This window comes from Schistocerca gregaria, chromosome 5 (assembly GCF_023897955.1).
Source record: "Schistocerca gregaria isolate iqSchGreg1 chromosome 5, iqSchGreg1.2, whole genome shotgun sequence".
Taxonomy (NCBI): domain Eukaryota; kingdom Metazoa; phylum Arthropoda; class Insecta; order Orthoptera; family Acrididae; genus Schistocerca; species Schistocerca gregaria.
This window is the reverse complement of record NC_064924.1, coordinates 168630981-168647202: the sequence shown is the minus strand read 5'-3', so window position 1 is coordinate 168647202 and position 16222 is coordinate 168630981. Positions and strand designations below refer to the sequence as shown.

At 40.8% G+C, this 16222-nt stretch overlaps 1 protein-coding gene across 1 annotated transcript in view; it reads left to right on the top strand.

Annotated features, from left to right (window-relative positions):
* The window catches only part of LOC126272441 (CWF19-like protein 1), a 159129-nt gene extending 144521 nt beyond the window's left edge, over nucleotides 1-14608 (top strand). Inside the window, exons 12-13 of the mRNA XM_049975316.1 lie at nucleotides 1540-1700; nucleotides 14401-14608. Of these exons, the coding sequence (XP_049831273.1) occupies nucleotides 1540-1700; nucleotides 14401-14539 (300 nt within the window). The 3' untranslated portion in view covers nucleotides 14540-14608. The remainder of the gene's footprint in view (nucleotides 1-1539; nucleotides 1701-14400) is intronic.
* The last annotated feature ends 1614 nt before the right edge of the window (nucleotides 14609-16222 follow it).

The window sequence follows — 16222 nt, the reverse complement described above, 5'->3', positions numbered from 1 at the left end:
CCACAACTCTGTCCACTGTTTTTCTACATTGTAGCACAATTCTGAGCAAGGAAAAGTTTCTCACCTGGCAGTAATATCTCCACCTATAGTTGCAACATGTTCCAACCACATAATAAATGGATGGGAATCTAAGGATGCTCAAACTGATTAATAACATGGATGTTTTCACAGTCGATACTTCAAACCAAACTTTTTTCTTTTCGCTGTTGTGGGTATGTATTTTATATTGGTGCAGAACACTTTCATACTATTCACCAGTTATTACTTTACACTTTGGATGGTAATCAGCAAGGGAATCCCTTGTGTGTCTGAGCAAACACCAGCCACTCTTATTAGCTCTCCTTTTAACATTCATCTCTGTCTACAAATTCACTGTGTTGCTGTTTTTCCAATTTAATTCTGATCTGCATTTTTGTTCACTCTCTCCAGTTAGCTTTTATTTCATTCGTCTCTAATACTTCAAGTTATATGTAGTTTCTGAATTCTTGTGAGTTCTACCCTTTTCACACCATTCGTTATTTCTCAGCAACTGAAATTTTTGTTCTTCTTAATTGACCACTTATTTGCCTCTTTCTTCCAAAGTGTAAATTACTCCCTTCATTGGAGATTTATTAGCAACATTTATCTGTTTGGATTTTTTCCTGTTATGAACTGTCTCTCTTGAAAATGAGACATGTGTATCTTTTCTTTTGACAAATCATTCTCTGAAAATTTATTTTTCCATATTTGTTTCTTTAACTTCCAAAATGGGAAACATTAAAATTAAACCTGTCCAAAAATGAAAGACTGGCTTTAACACCATAGGCCTTTACTGGACAAAGCCCTAATGGAGGAGCTACACCCATGCTTTCCTCTGGCTTTTGAGCTGACATACGCATCCAGTTATAGAGGGATGTAGTTGTGGACTTCGAACCCATAAATCTTATCACAGATGCAGGTAGTTTCCATTCCTACCTCACTCGTGTCAAATTTTAGTGTGAATAGCAAACATCTCTATGAAACTCAAAGATCATTTTATATACTCAGTAAACACACACACACACACACACACACACACTTGTCAAACGTATCATCTTCAAATACTAAAGAGAAAAACAATTAGGAACAAATTCTTATGAAGACAGAAAGGTGCCATGGTATGCAATCCAGAAACCTGGGTGAGATGTATCACGTACCATGAAATGGCTGATCAGTATTTTATGTTAATGAAATTCCTGCAACTTGTAGTTTTCATCAACATTGCCACTTCGTCCGACTTTAACGTGACTTTTGTTTTGAACTGTGTCTCAGATGTTATTAAGAAATATGGTGGATAATAAAGGAACAACACCAACATGCACAGATTGATTTATAGTTCTTGAACCAGAATGTGGCTCATTGCTTCAAATAATTATGTTGTTATTTATGGTAATAATAGTTTCTAATGTGAATGTTACAAAGACAGTTCATTTTACATAAACAAAAAGTGATACAGGATGAAAGGTCAGCTTCATAGTTGTAAGACATTTAGCTATAACACTGCATTTAATTACTTTTTAGGATTATGCCGAAGGTGAAGGAATACAACTGGATGAACTTCCAGAACATGCAAAATTAGATCAGATAGCACCTCCAGGGACTCCATACTTTTATGCTGAATTGCCTTCTGGTGAAAAACTTTTCCACAGAATCAAGAAAAACTTCCCATTGCAATTTGGAAGGTAATTATGAATAAGAGTATCCTGTTTATACAGTAAATAACTTTAACATTAATAAAGACATTCTTTTATTTGTATTTTCCTACAGACAACATCTTATAATTTCCATATTATGTGTGCTTTTGCAGCCTTTAATCATATCTACTTAGCATTTAGCACTTTCTATCAATTTCACATTTTTAGGTATCTATATTCCCTTTTGCCTGCTTCGTTTTTAATATTTTATGCTTTTGTTAGTTAATTCAATATGTGCTATGTTATCTCTTGATTCCTAGTAGGCCTTATCTTTTTGCTTATTTGATTCTTTGTAGCCTTCACTATTTTCTCCCTCAAAGCTAACCATTTGTCTCCTGTCGGATGGACTGTAATCAAATTATAACATTTTTTCTTTTTAATAAAAAGGGCAGTAAAACACAGGACACTAGCAATTAACAATGGTACACATTGGAATAAAATACCATGAAACGGCTAGAAGTGGGAAAAGGGGGGGGGGGGCATGGAATACACTGAAATATTATAAATATTATACATGCACACAGCCATTCAGAGGCAATCAGCACAAAAGCTATAGTACATAAAATTTTCTGTTGTATTTCTATTTCCATCTATTGCTGCCTAACGTTCATCATAAAACTCTCAGTGACCTCTCGTTCTTTCAGTTTATCCAAGTTGTGTCTCATTAATCTTCTAGCTTTTTGCAGTTTCTTCAGTATCATTCTACTGTTCATAAGCAACAAATTATGCTCAGTCAGCATCTGCCTGTGGAAATCGTTTTCAGTTAAATTTTGATTTCTAAATCTCTGTTCTACATTTGGGAGCTATTAGAAAGTTATGTAACGTAAATCAACATACAACTTCATTTACACAGAAATTACAGAACATAGAAGTTACATAATGCCTTTACATATAAATGCAACGACATAGAAAAAAAATCAGTGATTACATTTGGCAATCTCCCACATCCTCCCCATGATGGTCTATCTCGAGGGATGCAACCAGCTGGACTGGCCTAATGAGAGGTCTTCCATCATGAATGCCAAGGATGGCTGTGCATCTCTTTCCTTTTGCCACGTGTCCCATAAGAGGACTTCCTCTTGGTGAAGGGCAGTGTCTCAGACTTGAATCTTCACCAGTTTTTCCATTTAGGAATTTGGCTTGGAAATCACACAATAGCATGAGATACTCTTTGCTCCAGAAATCTTGCGCTGTTTTCCGATGAAATCTAAATTCTCTCATCATGTCTGTTATGATAGGTGGCTCGGGTCCTGTTGGCAATGTTCAGAGTCTCTTGATTTGTAGTTCTTGAATCAGGAAGTGACTCATTATTTCAAATGATTACATAGATATTTATTACAATAATAGTTTCTAATGGGAAAGTGAGAAAGAGAACACTTTGTCTTCAGTGTGGGCGATTGGCTTCACGTTGATGGTGGCTTCCTTTTCTGCGCTGAAGTGTCCAAGTACTTTTTGGACACATCTTTTGGTTATCAACAGAGATGACCATCTATGGTTCTGTTATTCCTTTGTTACGAGCATAAAATTTTTGGACGTTTTATGCTGTAGGTACTATGTGAAATGACCATAAATCTTTGTAGTGCCAATAAAAATTGATTCATTGTTGCATTGTGGGCTGTATCCAGGTGATTAGCTCTAGTCACAGCACAGATGAACAGTAAAACATAGCCGTGCGGGGTAGCCACATGGTCTGAGGTGCCTTGCCACAGTTCATGCGGCCCCCCCCCCCGCCCCCCATCCCCTGGCGATTTCAGTCCTCCCTCGGGTATGGGTGTGTGTGTTGTCCTTAGCCTAAGTTAGTTTACATTAATTTAAGTAGTGTGTAAGCCTACGGACTGAGTAGTGTGTAAGTGACCTCAGCAGTTTGGTCCCGTACAAACTTCCAACAATTCAAATGATAACAGTACAACATAGCAATTTGTTGTTAGATAAAAATCAAACAGTGGAAAATCCAGAATGGACTGTAACAATATGATGAAAAGGAAAGTAGCTACTCACCATATAGCAGAGGTGGTGAGTTGCAGATAGGCACAACGGAAAAACTGTCACAAATAATCTACTGGCCAACGAGGTCTTTGTCAAAAATATACCCCCCCCCCCCCACACACACACACACACGTGTGTGTGTGTGTGTGTGTGTGTGTGTGTGTGTGTGTGTGTGTGTAGTAGTAGTAGTAGTAGTAGTAGTAGGAGGAGGAGGAGGAGGAGGAGGAGGAGGATAGGGACAGTGAAGTGCTGCTGGGGAGTGCGCAGGGACGAAGTGGAGAGAGGGTAGGGCAACTACACGCAGTCGGGAGGTTAGACGGTGGGCACGGGTGAGGTGGGGATGGGGGGTAGTGGAAAAGGAGAGAAGTAAAAAGACTAGGTATATTGGTCGAGTGAGGGCTGTGTAGTGCTGGAACGGCAACAAGGAAGGGGCTGGATGAGTGTGGACGACGACTAATGTTTAAGATTGAGTCCAGGGTTATGGGAATGTAGGGAGAGTTCCCCCTGCGCAATTCAGAAAAAGCTGGTGTTGGTGAGAAGGATCTATATGGAACAGGCTGTGAAGCATTCACTGAAATGAAGGATGTCGTGTTGGCAGTGTGCTCAGCAACAGGATGGTCCACTTGTTTCTTGGCCACAGTTTGTCAGTAGCCATTCATGAGGACAGACAACTTGTTGGTTGTCATGCTCACATAGAATGCAGCACAGTGACCAAGCACTTCCTCTATTGAATAAGAAGTGTGAAATTCCTCAAGAAGTGCCAAATCTTTAGCATCCACTCATCAGCACACATTCCTATTGTCTCTAAATCCCAGAAGTTTTGAACTGTGTTGCCAAATGTTTGATTGAACAGCAGGTTCATGAGGTTAATGATTGTTTGATTTGTTGAAATCACTGGGCAGCTTCCACTAAGGACCCAGCTGAAATTCTATGACAGTAAAGCCATTGATGGGAAGATACATATTGGTGCAGTGTTGTTGACAATTTATCGGCAGTGATCCACTCCAATTAGTATCTAAATAGTAAGATTGATCCTGCAAAAGGATATGATAAACAGTTGTAAATCACCAATGTGCTGCCTTTTGAACTCTTGAGGTCTCAAAAAGAAATGAAAAATCTCGAATGTTGTGTAATTGTATTGTGAGCATTGCTACATGTGCTTGCAATGTCAGGGGAGCAGCTGATTTGAATGTGAGTTAGTGAATGAAGACTTAACTGTCAGAGGGTGATTCACAACAAGTTCCAATTGTAAACTGTTGATCAGTGATCTGCTGATGAAGACAAATTGGCTGCCACCATTTGCAGCACTGCATGCAAGTGTACTTACACCACTTGTGGGCCCTGTTACATACAATGGGCTGTCTGGTGGTAAATGAATCTTAATCATGTGGTATTCACATTGTCGACTAAACTGTGTTTGACAGTAATAGCTGATGAAATAGAATATTTTGAATTGCTGCAGACTGACTTGTTATGGCTTTTCTTGCAAAAGTGACTAAACGGGTGTTCTTTCTTTTTTTCTACAGTCCTTTGCTGTGTGACCCTGACTGAGTCAAAGAAAGAACCTATTACTAAGATCTCAAATCTTGAGCCAGTCACTCACATTCTCACATTTTGGATCCAGTGACTGTGGTGTTCACAAAGCACACAGTAGACTTTTGCAAGCACCTGCATGCTGTATGTGGGGTCTTGCCCACTCATTGCTTATAGGGTGCCGACGGGATGTTGTTTTCCTGGAATGCTACACAACACTTTAAACAAATAACATTAGTAGTTTTATTTCTGGAAAGCAAATTGACAATACTTCACTTTGGAGATTTACAAGTAGTAGTAGCAAACAAGGGGTGACTTGCAATACAATTTAGAGTCCTTAATACGTGAAATGTTCAGGCAAGTTTACACACGTCACTGATAGCTAACGTCTGCGTCTGAGCAGCCGAGGCTCACAGGACGGTGCTTATATTCGCTTCTTCCAGGTGTCACTCTTGGTGCGGCATGGTCCAATTCTGCACAGCATTTGCCACTGTTTCCTCACCGCCCTCTCTGCTCTTGCATTCCGCATCTTCATTCCAGTGGTTACGCTGGAACATTCCCTCCCTCCTCCTCCCCCCCCCCCCCCCCCCCGCCACGAAAGCGACAGACCATCGTCATGTATGGAGTGCAACCATGGCAGGGGATGGGATGTAGGAGCATGGACACTCTGATGAGCTGGCAGCTGTGCCCGCAGGGGAAGTCCAGCTTCTGGCCATACCCCACCATCCAGCCTGTTCTCTGGCGGAAATGTCCCCCAGAAAACAACCAGAAGGGAACGCGTCCACCTCCTGCTACCAGGAATTAGATGAAGGCAATGACTGCAGTGTGGGAAGTTCCAGCTCCATTGGTAGGACGAGAGGAGGCAAAGACTCCGTCTCCATGGGGTAGTCCCACAGTGTCATGACACCCTCTGGCAACTGCTGTGGCCGCATTGCCCTCTTGGCCCGTAAATCTGAGGGAAAAGAGACTGAAATATCATCATGTATGCGACATAAGCGAAGTTGATTTTGATGGCGGCACTGCAAAACTATCTGGACCTGAAAGAAGATAATGCAAGTGCCAAGTCAACAGTTGATCTCGCCTTGCACCCTCTGTCTGCTGCTGCTGCTGCTGCTAAAAACCCTACAAAAGACAATATCATGCTACACCAGATGCTGAGGAGGGTGGAGCAGTGTGTGATGGCGGCAGCTGTGAAGCAGTTGTGCCCAATAGTGCATCTCATGGGTGCTAACGAGAAACAGTTTCATTGCTTGATTCCCTGTGTGTGGAGCAAAATTTGTCCATCTGCTTCTTGAATGTTCTGACTAAACGTTCGCTTCACCATTTGACTGTGGATGGAATGGTGCACTAGTTAGATGCAGTATGCCATTGTGTTCACAGAATGTTAGAAATTCATGTGACGTTGACTGAGGCCCGTTGTCAGACACTATTACGGCAGGTTCTTCTGCGCAAAAAATCAATGATAAAGCCTGAACTGTGCTACATGACGTCGTCAAGTTCAGTGGCCCAGCAAAAGGAAACTTGCTATATGAGTCAACCACAATTAACCAGCGAGCGTTCCAGAAGGGTCCCGCAAAGTCTATGTGCATACGTTGCCATGGCGATAAGGCCAAGCAGAGAACTTTTGTGGGCAAACTGATTTTCTGCACATGCGTGACACTGTGGCACATCTGTTCTATTTGGGCGTCCATACCCTGCCAAGTACAGTGTCAACGTGCTAACTGTTTCAAACAAACAATCCCCCAATGTCCTTGGTGAAGTAACTGCAACACTTCTTTCTGCAAAGGATTAGGTATCAACACACGTGATTCGACACTATCATTCTCAACAAGAATTACACCTTTCTGTACAGCAAGGCTATGCTGATGTGCAAAGTATCAGCACACTAGAGAGTTCTTTATGCGATTCAACAAGGCCAAGGTGTGTGAATATAATTGAGCAAAATGTTCAAACCTGGATCAGTGTTCATGGCCTGTGCATTTTCCTATAGTTCAACGGAAAAGACTGAAGCAATTCAGAATACTAAGCATTGCTGTGACAAGATGCAGCATAAGCATCAAAGTCTGTATCAGGTCCAATCGGATAGTGTGGAAGTGCGTCCGCATTACCATGCTGAGCTGTCGGATGATACTCAATCTCGTACTGGTATTGAGACAACATCAAAGCCCACCTTTGTGATTTTTGAGCAGTTCGTACAGGAACTGGTTCTGTCCAATGAAACAAGGGATGCAAAGACCTGTGATCTGTTACTAAGTAGAATTTTCTGCCATACAAATAGTGGTGAAAGTTGGTGACACCATAGACAATAGCCAAAGCCTCTTTTTCAGTTTGTGAATAGTTACACTGAGCTTTGGACAACACTTTTGATGTGAAAGCAATATGTCTGTCTTTATTGCCAATTCTGTGCAAAAGCACTGCACCAATTCTGTAAGAGGAAGTATCAACTTGCAATACAACTGGTTTGTCAGGATCAAAGTGAACTAAGCATCGATCACTGAGCAATGCATCTTGAAGTTTTTGAAAAGCTACTTGGCACTCATTTGTCCAAACAAAGAGGACATTCTTGTGACGCAAGTGATGCAATGGAGCTGTGATTTGTGCAGCTTTCGGTATAAACCGAATATAATAGTTCATTTTCCCTAAAACTGACTGCAATTCTGTGATATTGCGAGGAACTGGCAAGTCTTGTATGGCAAACAAATGTGACTGAAGAGTATGTACACCTTCACTGTTTATGACATGACCAAGATACTGCAACTCAGGTCTAAAAAAATTACACTTGTCCAGTCTGTACTTTAGTCCTGCCTCAGATAAAACATGAAATAAAGCATGTAAATTTGCAATATGTTCAGCAGGTGTACAGCCTGCTACTACAATATCATCCAAATAGTTTGAACAGTTTGGCACTTGTGCAGTCAGCTGTTCCAAATACTGTTGGAAGATGGCGGGTACGGAAGCGCTGCCAACAGGCAAATGCAAATATTTAAACAAGCCCAAATGAGTATTCAGTACACAAACTTTTTGAGATTCTTCATCGAGCAGCATTTGAAAATATGTGTTGTGCAAATCAATTTTCGAAAAGTAGCATCTAGCACCTAATTTGTCCATGAAATCCTATGGGTGTGGCAGTGAATAAGTAGCAATGACAGTTCTCAGGTTGACTGTAGACTTAAAGGTAACACAGAGGCGGATGCAACCTGAAGGTTTGGGGAGCAAAAACAGTGGACTTGCCCATTGACTAGCTGATAAGAGAGCGATTACTCCATTATCTTGCAATTCATTAAGTTCAACAGCAACTTTGTCTCGTAATGCAATGGGAACAGTTCCCGCCCGGCAAAATTTTGGGTAAGCATTGTCTTTCAGTGTAATATGTGCAACAAAATTGTTAGCTTTACCTACACCTTCAGAAAAGAGTTCCGGGAATTCTTCTACCAACCTAGCTACACTGTCCTTTGCATTGAATGCAGACACTGACAGCACATTGCCCTGAATATTAAAGCCAGACAAATCAAAAGAATCAAGACCAAATATGCTCTCACACTCACGTGATTGTAGCTCTGTAAAGTCACTTTCCACATATGTGAGCAATACTTAGCAGGCAAAGTACATGTTCCGAGAACGGGAATGTCTTGTCCATTATAAGCCGTCAGTAGTTTTAGACAGGGGTGGGAAGCCTAACAGTTCACATGTGTAATGATTTAGCTTCGCCAGAGGCACCTGTGTGGAACTGAAATTTCACACTTTTCCCAGAATTAAGTAAATGAACAAAAAGTTTGTTTGACTGACGTATCACTGACGAAACTGCACGCTTGCTAGTTGCAGATTGGAATATACTGCATTAATCACATGGGCCTTGTGGTGAGAGTTTTGTGAGTAGGCCGAATTCTTATGTATGTTCTGTTGCAAACACACGGATTGCACATGTCACATGTCCTTTTCTACCACAAGCATAACACCGAGCTTGTCAGGAGGGGCAGTCTTGGCATTTGTGCTGTGTACAACAGCAAGGGCAAGACTTAATTCTGTTCGCCTGTGTAGCCACCTGTTTAGCGAACTGCTTAGGCGGCGTGGAAGGTTGTTTGCCCAGTGTGGCTAGCATACACCGCCTGTGCAGAATGGGGTGATCACAACTAAGGGACTCAACCCAACAAATAGCTGGCTACTAAAGTGTCTGAGCCGACAAGGCACTGGAATCATACTGATCTAGTATTTGCACTACCTGCTGAAACGATGGATCAGACTGTTTCAAAATTTGTTCTCTGATTTTGACATCAGGCACATTGTATACAATCGCATCATGCAACACAACATCTGAATATAAAGTACCGCAAGCACATTTGAATTTGTGTTTCTTGGCCATACCCTGCAAATCTGTTATCCACTCGCGATAAGTTTGTTCTGACCGTTTTTTTTGCAATTGAGAAACTGATACCTAACTGCTACCACATTCACTTGTTGATCATAATAGTTAACGAAGCAATTACTTGTTTGTATGACAGTTCACTCTGAGTGGTGTTAGGATCTAACTTCTGGATAAGTTTGCACTACCATTGATAATAGTTAAGGAAGTTTCACAGTACCTGCAACATTGTGGGCGAGTAAATGTGCCTCATACTTGATACCATTGATAATAGTTAAGGAAGTTTCACAGTACCTGCAACATTGTGGGCGAGTAAATGTGCCTCATACTTTTGTAACCACTCGAGCCATTATTTGTCTTGTTCACTAAATTGCCGAAAAGGCAGTATAGCAGTGGTAACAGGCCGTGCTTTTTCTGTTGAACGCGAAGCATTAGTAAGGAGCTGCTACACCGTGTTGAGCAGAGCAGAAGTCTGGTTTGTCTGAAACTGCAACATCTGCATGAGTTGTGTGGCATCTAATGCTTGGGGCTGCAGTGCCTGAGCAGGAGGCAGGACAGGGGGGGGGGGGGGGGGGGGGGGAAATCATGTTGGAAGACACAAATGCCACAAATAGACAAAAAGATGTACAAAGAAATGTTCTTCAATGCCCACTTGAAAACACTGATCAGCCAAAACGAAAAGAAACTGTTAAAGCAATTTGCGCTAGTCCATGGCCATCAGGCACGGAGGCCATGTGTAGACTCGTTACCAGTTGCGGGGTCTTGCCGTTGCTTCTAGGGTGCCTAAAGGATGTTGCATTCTTGGAATGCTATACAACAATTCAAACAAATAACATTAGTAGTATTATTTCTAGAACAAATTGACAATACTTAACTTTGGAGATTTTCAAGTAGTAGTCACAAATGAGGGGTGACTTGCAATACAATTTAGTGCTCTTGATATGTGATTGTTCAGGCAACTTTCCATATTTCACTGATAACTAATGTCCGTGACCCGTTGCCAATCTGAGCGGCCAAGGCTAGCAGGAGTGGTGCTTAAGTTCGCTCCTTCCAGGTGTCGCTCTTGGTGCGCGCGGTCCAATTCTGCACACCATTAGTTGCCATTTCCTCACTGCCTTCTCTGCTCTTGCGTTCCGCATCTTCGTCCCAGCACTTGTGGTTATGCCAGAACACTGTACATCCTGACTAATGGTGTACATCCTAACTGATTTAACGTAGAGGGCTGCTGTAGGTAGTACATTATTAGGTAGTCTGCAAATTTTCCCACAAGTCTTTTGCACTGTCAGGACCCCACATATCTCTTCTAACAAGAACTCCATCTGTTTCAGGATGTACTTTCTTAATATTAATTACCCAGTTTTGACATGTTTTCTGGAAAAGTAACAAGTATCATTGGAACTAAGACATGACTGTACACCTCTACATCCTTCTGTAATGCTTCCAGAGCTTGAATGTATCCAATAAACATTAAGCTTAAAGATTCTGGGAAGTCAAGATGTTGCAGGCGTAATGTCATCCAGCTGGTCAAGGTGCTCCTAGATCATGCTATTTCTGTCGCCATAACACGCACATAACATTTTCTTGATTTTTTCGTAATTAGTCGCAGTTACAGCAATGGCTTGTACGAAATTTGTGGGTTCCGCCATTGATACTCTTGAAAAAATAGATGTTTGTCGAGAGTGGCCAAGTTTGGACTGAATCAGTAGAGGATTTGAACTGTTCCAATAAATGAGCCCAATGCTGAATGTCACTGGAAAATGGCTCTAATGTGATTAGTGGCAGCTGAACACTGTGAACACACAACTGTGTAATCCATGGTCTATCAGGCTTCTACTGTTTTTCAATCAAGAGTGTTGAGTGACTTCTGTTATTTTGGAGTGTTGTGCAGGAACTACATTACAGCAATTGTGGAGTACACACAGTACCACTGCTACAGTCACAGGTTCGAATCCTGCCTCGGGCATGGATGTGTGTGTTGTCCTTAGGTTAGTTAGGTATAAGTAGTTCTAAGTTCTAGGGGATTGATTACCTCCAATGTTAAGTCCCATAGTGCTCAGAGCCATTTTGAAGATAAAATTATTTTTGTTTGTGTCTATACTCTGCAAAGCCCAGTAAGACATGTGGCAAGAACTGAATTGCATTCCTGCTTTATGGCTTCAGTTGTGGTAGCTACATGTTTGGGCTTCAGCTTTGTATGCGTTAGATGTAAAGGTAAAATCATTGTACTATTAATACCTTTTATGTACAAAAAATTGCATTCCTTTCATTACAAGCTGAATTAACCACTGTCTCGCATTGTTTACTGATCATATAGCAAAAAAAGTTTGTTCACATATGCAGTTTATTTTACCTTTTACTTCAGCCTCCACACTGAAGTCAGTGTTTATGATTCCTGATACTAAGTTTCAAACGAAGAAAAATCATATTCTGATGCATTGAAAGAGCAGATACAACCTTTTTCAGTGCAAAACAATGAAAGTAGTTTGTTTCACTACACCATCCAAATTGGGCATTGTTCCGTCTTGATTTCAGTAAAGAAACTTGTATTCATATTAACTTAATATGTTACAGTAGATCAACTGAAAATATGGTCGTTGAAGGTGTAGGCGGTGAAATCAGAAAGAAATGGGAATATATATAATCCCCCCCCCCCCCCCTCACCCCTGCAAACCTTATACATCTTGTTCGTACACATGTTCGTGATGTATGTTTGCATTAAATTGTTCTTAAAAAATGGAATAAAATACAGCATAGCATTTGAAGTGTTGTCTGTGGCTGTTGGTGAATCCTCTATGAGTAAGACAAGAGTTTACAAGTGGTATAAATGTTTCCATAGAGGGTTGAGAAGACGTTGAAAAAGATGACCACCGTGGATGTGCCAGCACATCAGTTACTGACAACAATGTGGAGAAGTAAAGAAAATGGTTCTGTAAAATTGCTGAATCACTATCAAAGAGGTTGCTGATAATGTCAGTATATCTCATGCTCATGCCAAGCAATTTTTTCACATTTTGGGCATGAAAAGTGAAGCAGCAAAGTTTGTTCCAAAATTTTTGAATTTTGACAAAAAACGATGTTGGTAGACATTGTTTAGGACTCGCTGAATGAAGTTGACGATCTACAACTTCTAAAGTAACAGGTGACGAAACGTGGATATATCGGTACGACGTCAAAACCAATGCCCAATCGAAATTTCCTTAAGAGCCAATACAAAAAAAAAGAAGAAAAATTGGCAAAACCACTTGTGAAAATTGCATCATGATAATGTTTCCTCTAGTACCTTCCGCCGCGGAAGTCGAACATGCGGCAGAACAAATGGACGTGGTCAGCTCATAGAGGGCTCCGCCTCTGCGGTGGCTATTCCGCGCAGCGAGGGCGCCACCGCTAAGCCACGTGCAGACAGCGGCCAATAGCCGCTACCTCCGGTTTCGTATATAGGGACCCGCTTTGTCCTAGTCCAGCCAGTCTGGTACTCACTTTGGATTTCGTTTCTGTCTCAGCAGTACTGCGTTCTGGTCGTTGTTGACATTTGCCTGGCTCTGGTTCAGAGTGAATTTACGTTTGGTGTTGTGGTTTCCACAAGCCTCCGTTGTTTATCTCTTCCTTGTTGTGTTGCTCATAGTCGGTCGTTGGTCCGTCGTCCGACTCATCCTGTGTTTACCCGGCGGTGCGTATTTCACCGCTGGCTGCTTCCCTGCTTGGCGGCTCCGATCCGCAGCCCAAGGCGTTCCCGCTGTTGGCTGTGATTACTACACTTCCGCTTAAACCTCAGTGCTTGTTCATGATTTTTTGGCAAAAGACAAAACAATTATGTTGCCTCACTACCGTATCGCACTCGACATGACTCCTTTCTATTCCTGAAGCTGAAGAGAGCCATGAGAGGATGTAATTTTGCGACCATTGATGAGATAAAAACAGAATCACTGAAGGAGCTGAACACCATAACGAAAAGTGAATTACAGACGTGCTTCCATATTGGAAAAAGGACTGGCACAAGTATATTATATCTGAGGGGGATTACTGTGAAGTGGACAAAGTTGATGATGTTGAGTAAATAAAGATTCTTTAAGAAAAATCCTCATTACTATTTGATCACACTACGTATATCAATAGATGTGTAACTGTTTGTTTAATATGCAAAGCTCCACTCCTTTCCACAGTGGCTGTGGATTACGCTACAGAAAGTATTAATTTAATGAATCTAGTCATGAAAATTATCAGTCTTGTTTTGTTTTACCAGACCAAATTTTTATCGTGGACAGATGACTCTGAAAGAGTGCAGCCACCTGTCTTGCAGTAAAAGAAATGAACAGCCCACTTTCAAATTCTCTCTCTCTCTCTCTCTCTCTCTCTCTCTCTCTCTCTCTCTCTCTCTCTGTGTGTGTGTGTGTGTGTGTGTGTGTGTGTGTGTGTGTGTGTGTGTGTGTGTGTGTGTGTGTGTGTTATTGACTATATTTTTTGTTGCTTGTAGCATTTGGCACCCCCAATCCTCCCATTTCACTGTAGATATTAGCATAACTGTTTTGTTTCCCCCCTCCCCCAAAGGGAGTTAACTCCAAAAGCTTCTTTTGGATTAGGGAAAATTATCCTCTACTTATCAGCCAGAAACAAGTTTTGGAGAATGACTTGAAATTATGTTATTCATAGTTTAAGGAATTTTTCCGTAAATTGACACCTGATTATAACTGTACTGCAAGTCATTATATACTGTTATTACTTGTTCAGTTTATTATTTTTCAATCATATGTAATAAATTCATACTATGCGGTCATACTATGTGGTATTAAATCATTTATTTTGGTGTTCCAGAGATGTTCTGGCCAGTGAGTCAGTACTGAATATGGTGGATCGAGCAGATTGGAGGGACTGTAAAGTTTCTAAGGAAGAAGAAACTGAATTGACAAAAACGTTTAGGGCCTCTTTTCAGCCATTTGATTTTACTGTTTAAACATGATTTTATAATGAACATTTCAAGACATTTTTATTGTTTGAATAAATAAGTTTATAAGAAATGAAAGTACAAAATGAACTTTATATGGTATAAAAGAGAAGTGCCTACTTACCACTCAATATCCTCGTTTCTTATAAAAATACCATTATCCCAATAAAACTTGTAAAAGTGAAAGTTTATCCTCCATTTTACTAACTAATGCTAAAATTATCACAAGGAGTTAAACAATAATGAAACAAAACTTCCATTGTTATATGTTGTATCACTCAAAGCCTATGTATACACTAGCATGTAATATACAATAATACACAAATTATTTGCTGATGGACTATGTGAGAAGCAAAGTAAGAAACACAATCAAGCTGGTATCAGAAGAATGGAATATTTAACACAAAACTGCATTTAAATAAATGGGATGTTTTCCAACCAGATTTAGCTAAGTACACCTGGCATTTACATCCAACAGATATTATTTTCCAAGAAATGTTGTATTTTCCCACTGTCACTATTTTGAGAGTGACTTGCAAGATTTCTACTTAGTCATAGAGATTTCAGTGTAAGCTCAGGTTTTTCTTAAGTGCCAAAGCAACAGTAATACATATGTAATAATTATGGTTTAAGTTTTTGTCAGAGTGGTAACTCTGTACTGATAATTGCTGGTCATTACTAATGTCATGCGTTCACAACATAAATCAGTCTTCACTTTAGTGATTCTAATGAAACCCACTATAAATTGTATTTTATATATTTTACTTAATTTATACCATTGATAATCTTTATACATGGTTCTAATGTAGACCTATCTTAGCAAAATAGTACATAGGCTTTTTTCACAAAAAGTTAAATGTTGCATAGTATCTTGTAAAATCATTTTGTAATTATTATTTTTTTAAGTAAGTGATTACTCTCTCTCTCTCTCTCTCTCTCTCTCTCTCTCTCTCTCTCTCTCTCTCTCAGGTGCACTCAACTCACACACAACCGTGTGTGTGTACACACACTTTACAAGAATGCCTTTTGGCTGAAAGCTCACTTGTTTAGCAGTCATTTTGTTGTGCCTGTCTGCGACGACAACATTATTCTACACACAAATATCAAGCTTTCGCAACCCACGGTTGCTTCATCAGGAAAGAGGGAAGGAGAGGGAAAGACGAAAGGATGCGAGTTTTAAGGGAGAGGGTAAGGAATCATTCCAGTCTCGGGAGCGAAAAGACTTACCTTAGGGGGGAAAAAGAGACAGGTATACATTCGCGCATGCGCGCGCACACACACACACACACACACACACACACACACACACACACACAAGCAGACATATGTAAAGGCAAAGAGTTTGGGCAGAGATGTCAGTTTAGGCGGAAGAACAGAGAGCAAAGATGTTGATGAGTGACAAGTGATGAACGAGGGGCGGCAACTTGAAATTAGCTGAGGTTGAGGTCAGGTGGGTAATGGGAAGAGAGGATATATTGAAGAGCAAGTTCCCACCTCCAGAGTTCTGATAGGTTGGTGTCAGTGGGAAGTATCCACATAACCCAGACGGTGTAACACTGTGCCAAGATGTGCTGGCCATGCACCAAGGCATGTTTAGCCACAGGGTGATCCTCATTACCAACAAACACCGTTGCCTGTGTCCGTCCATGCAAAATGGACAGTTTGTTGCTGGTCATTCCCACATATATACTT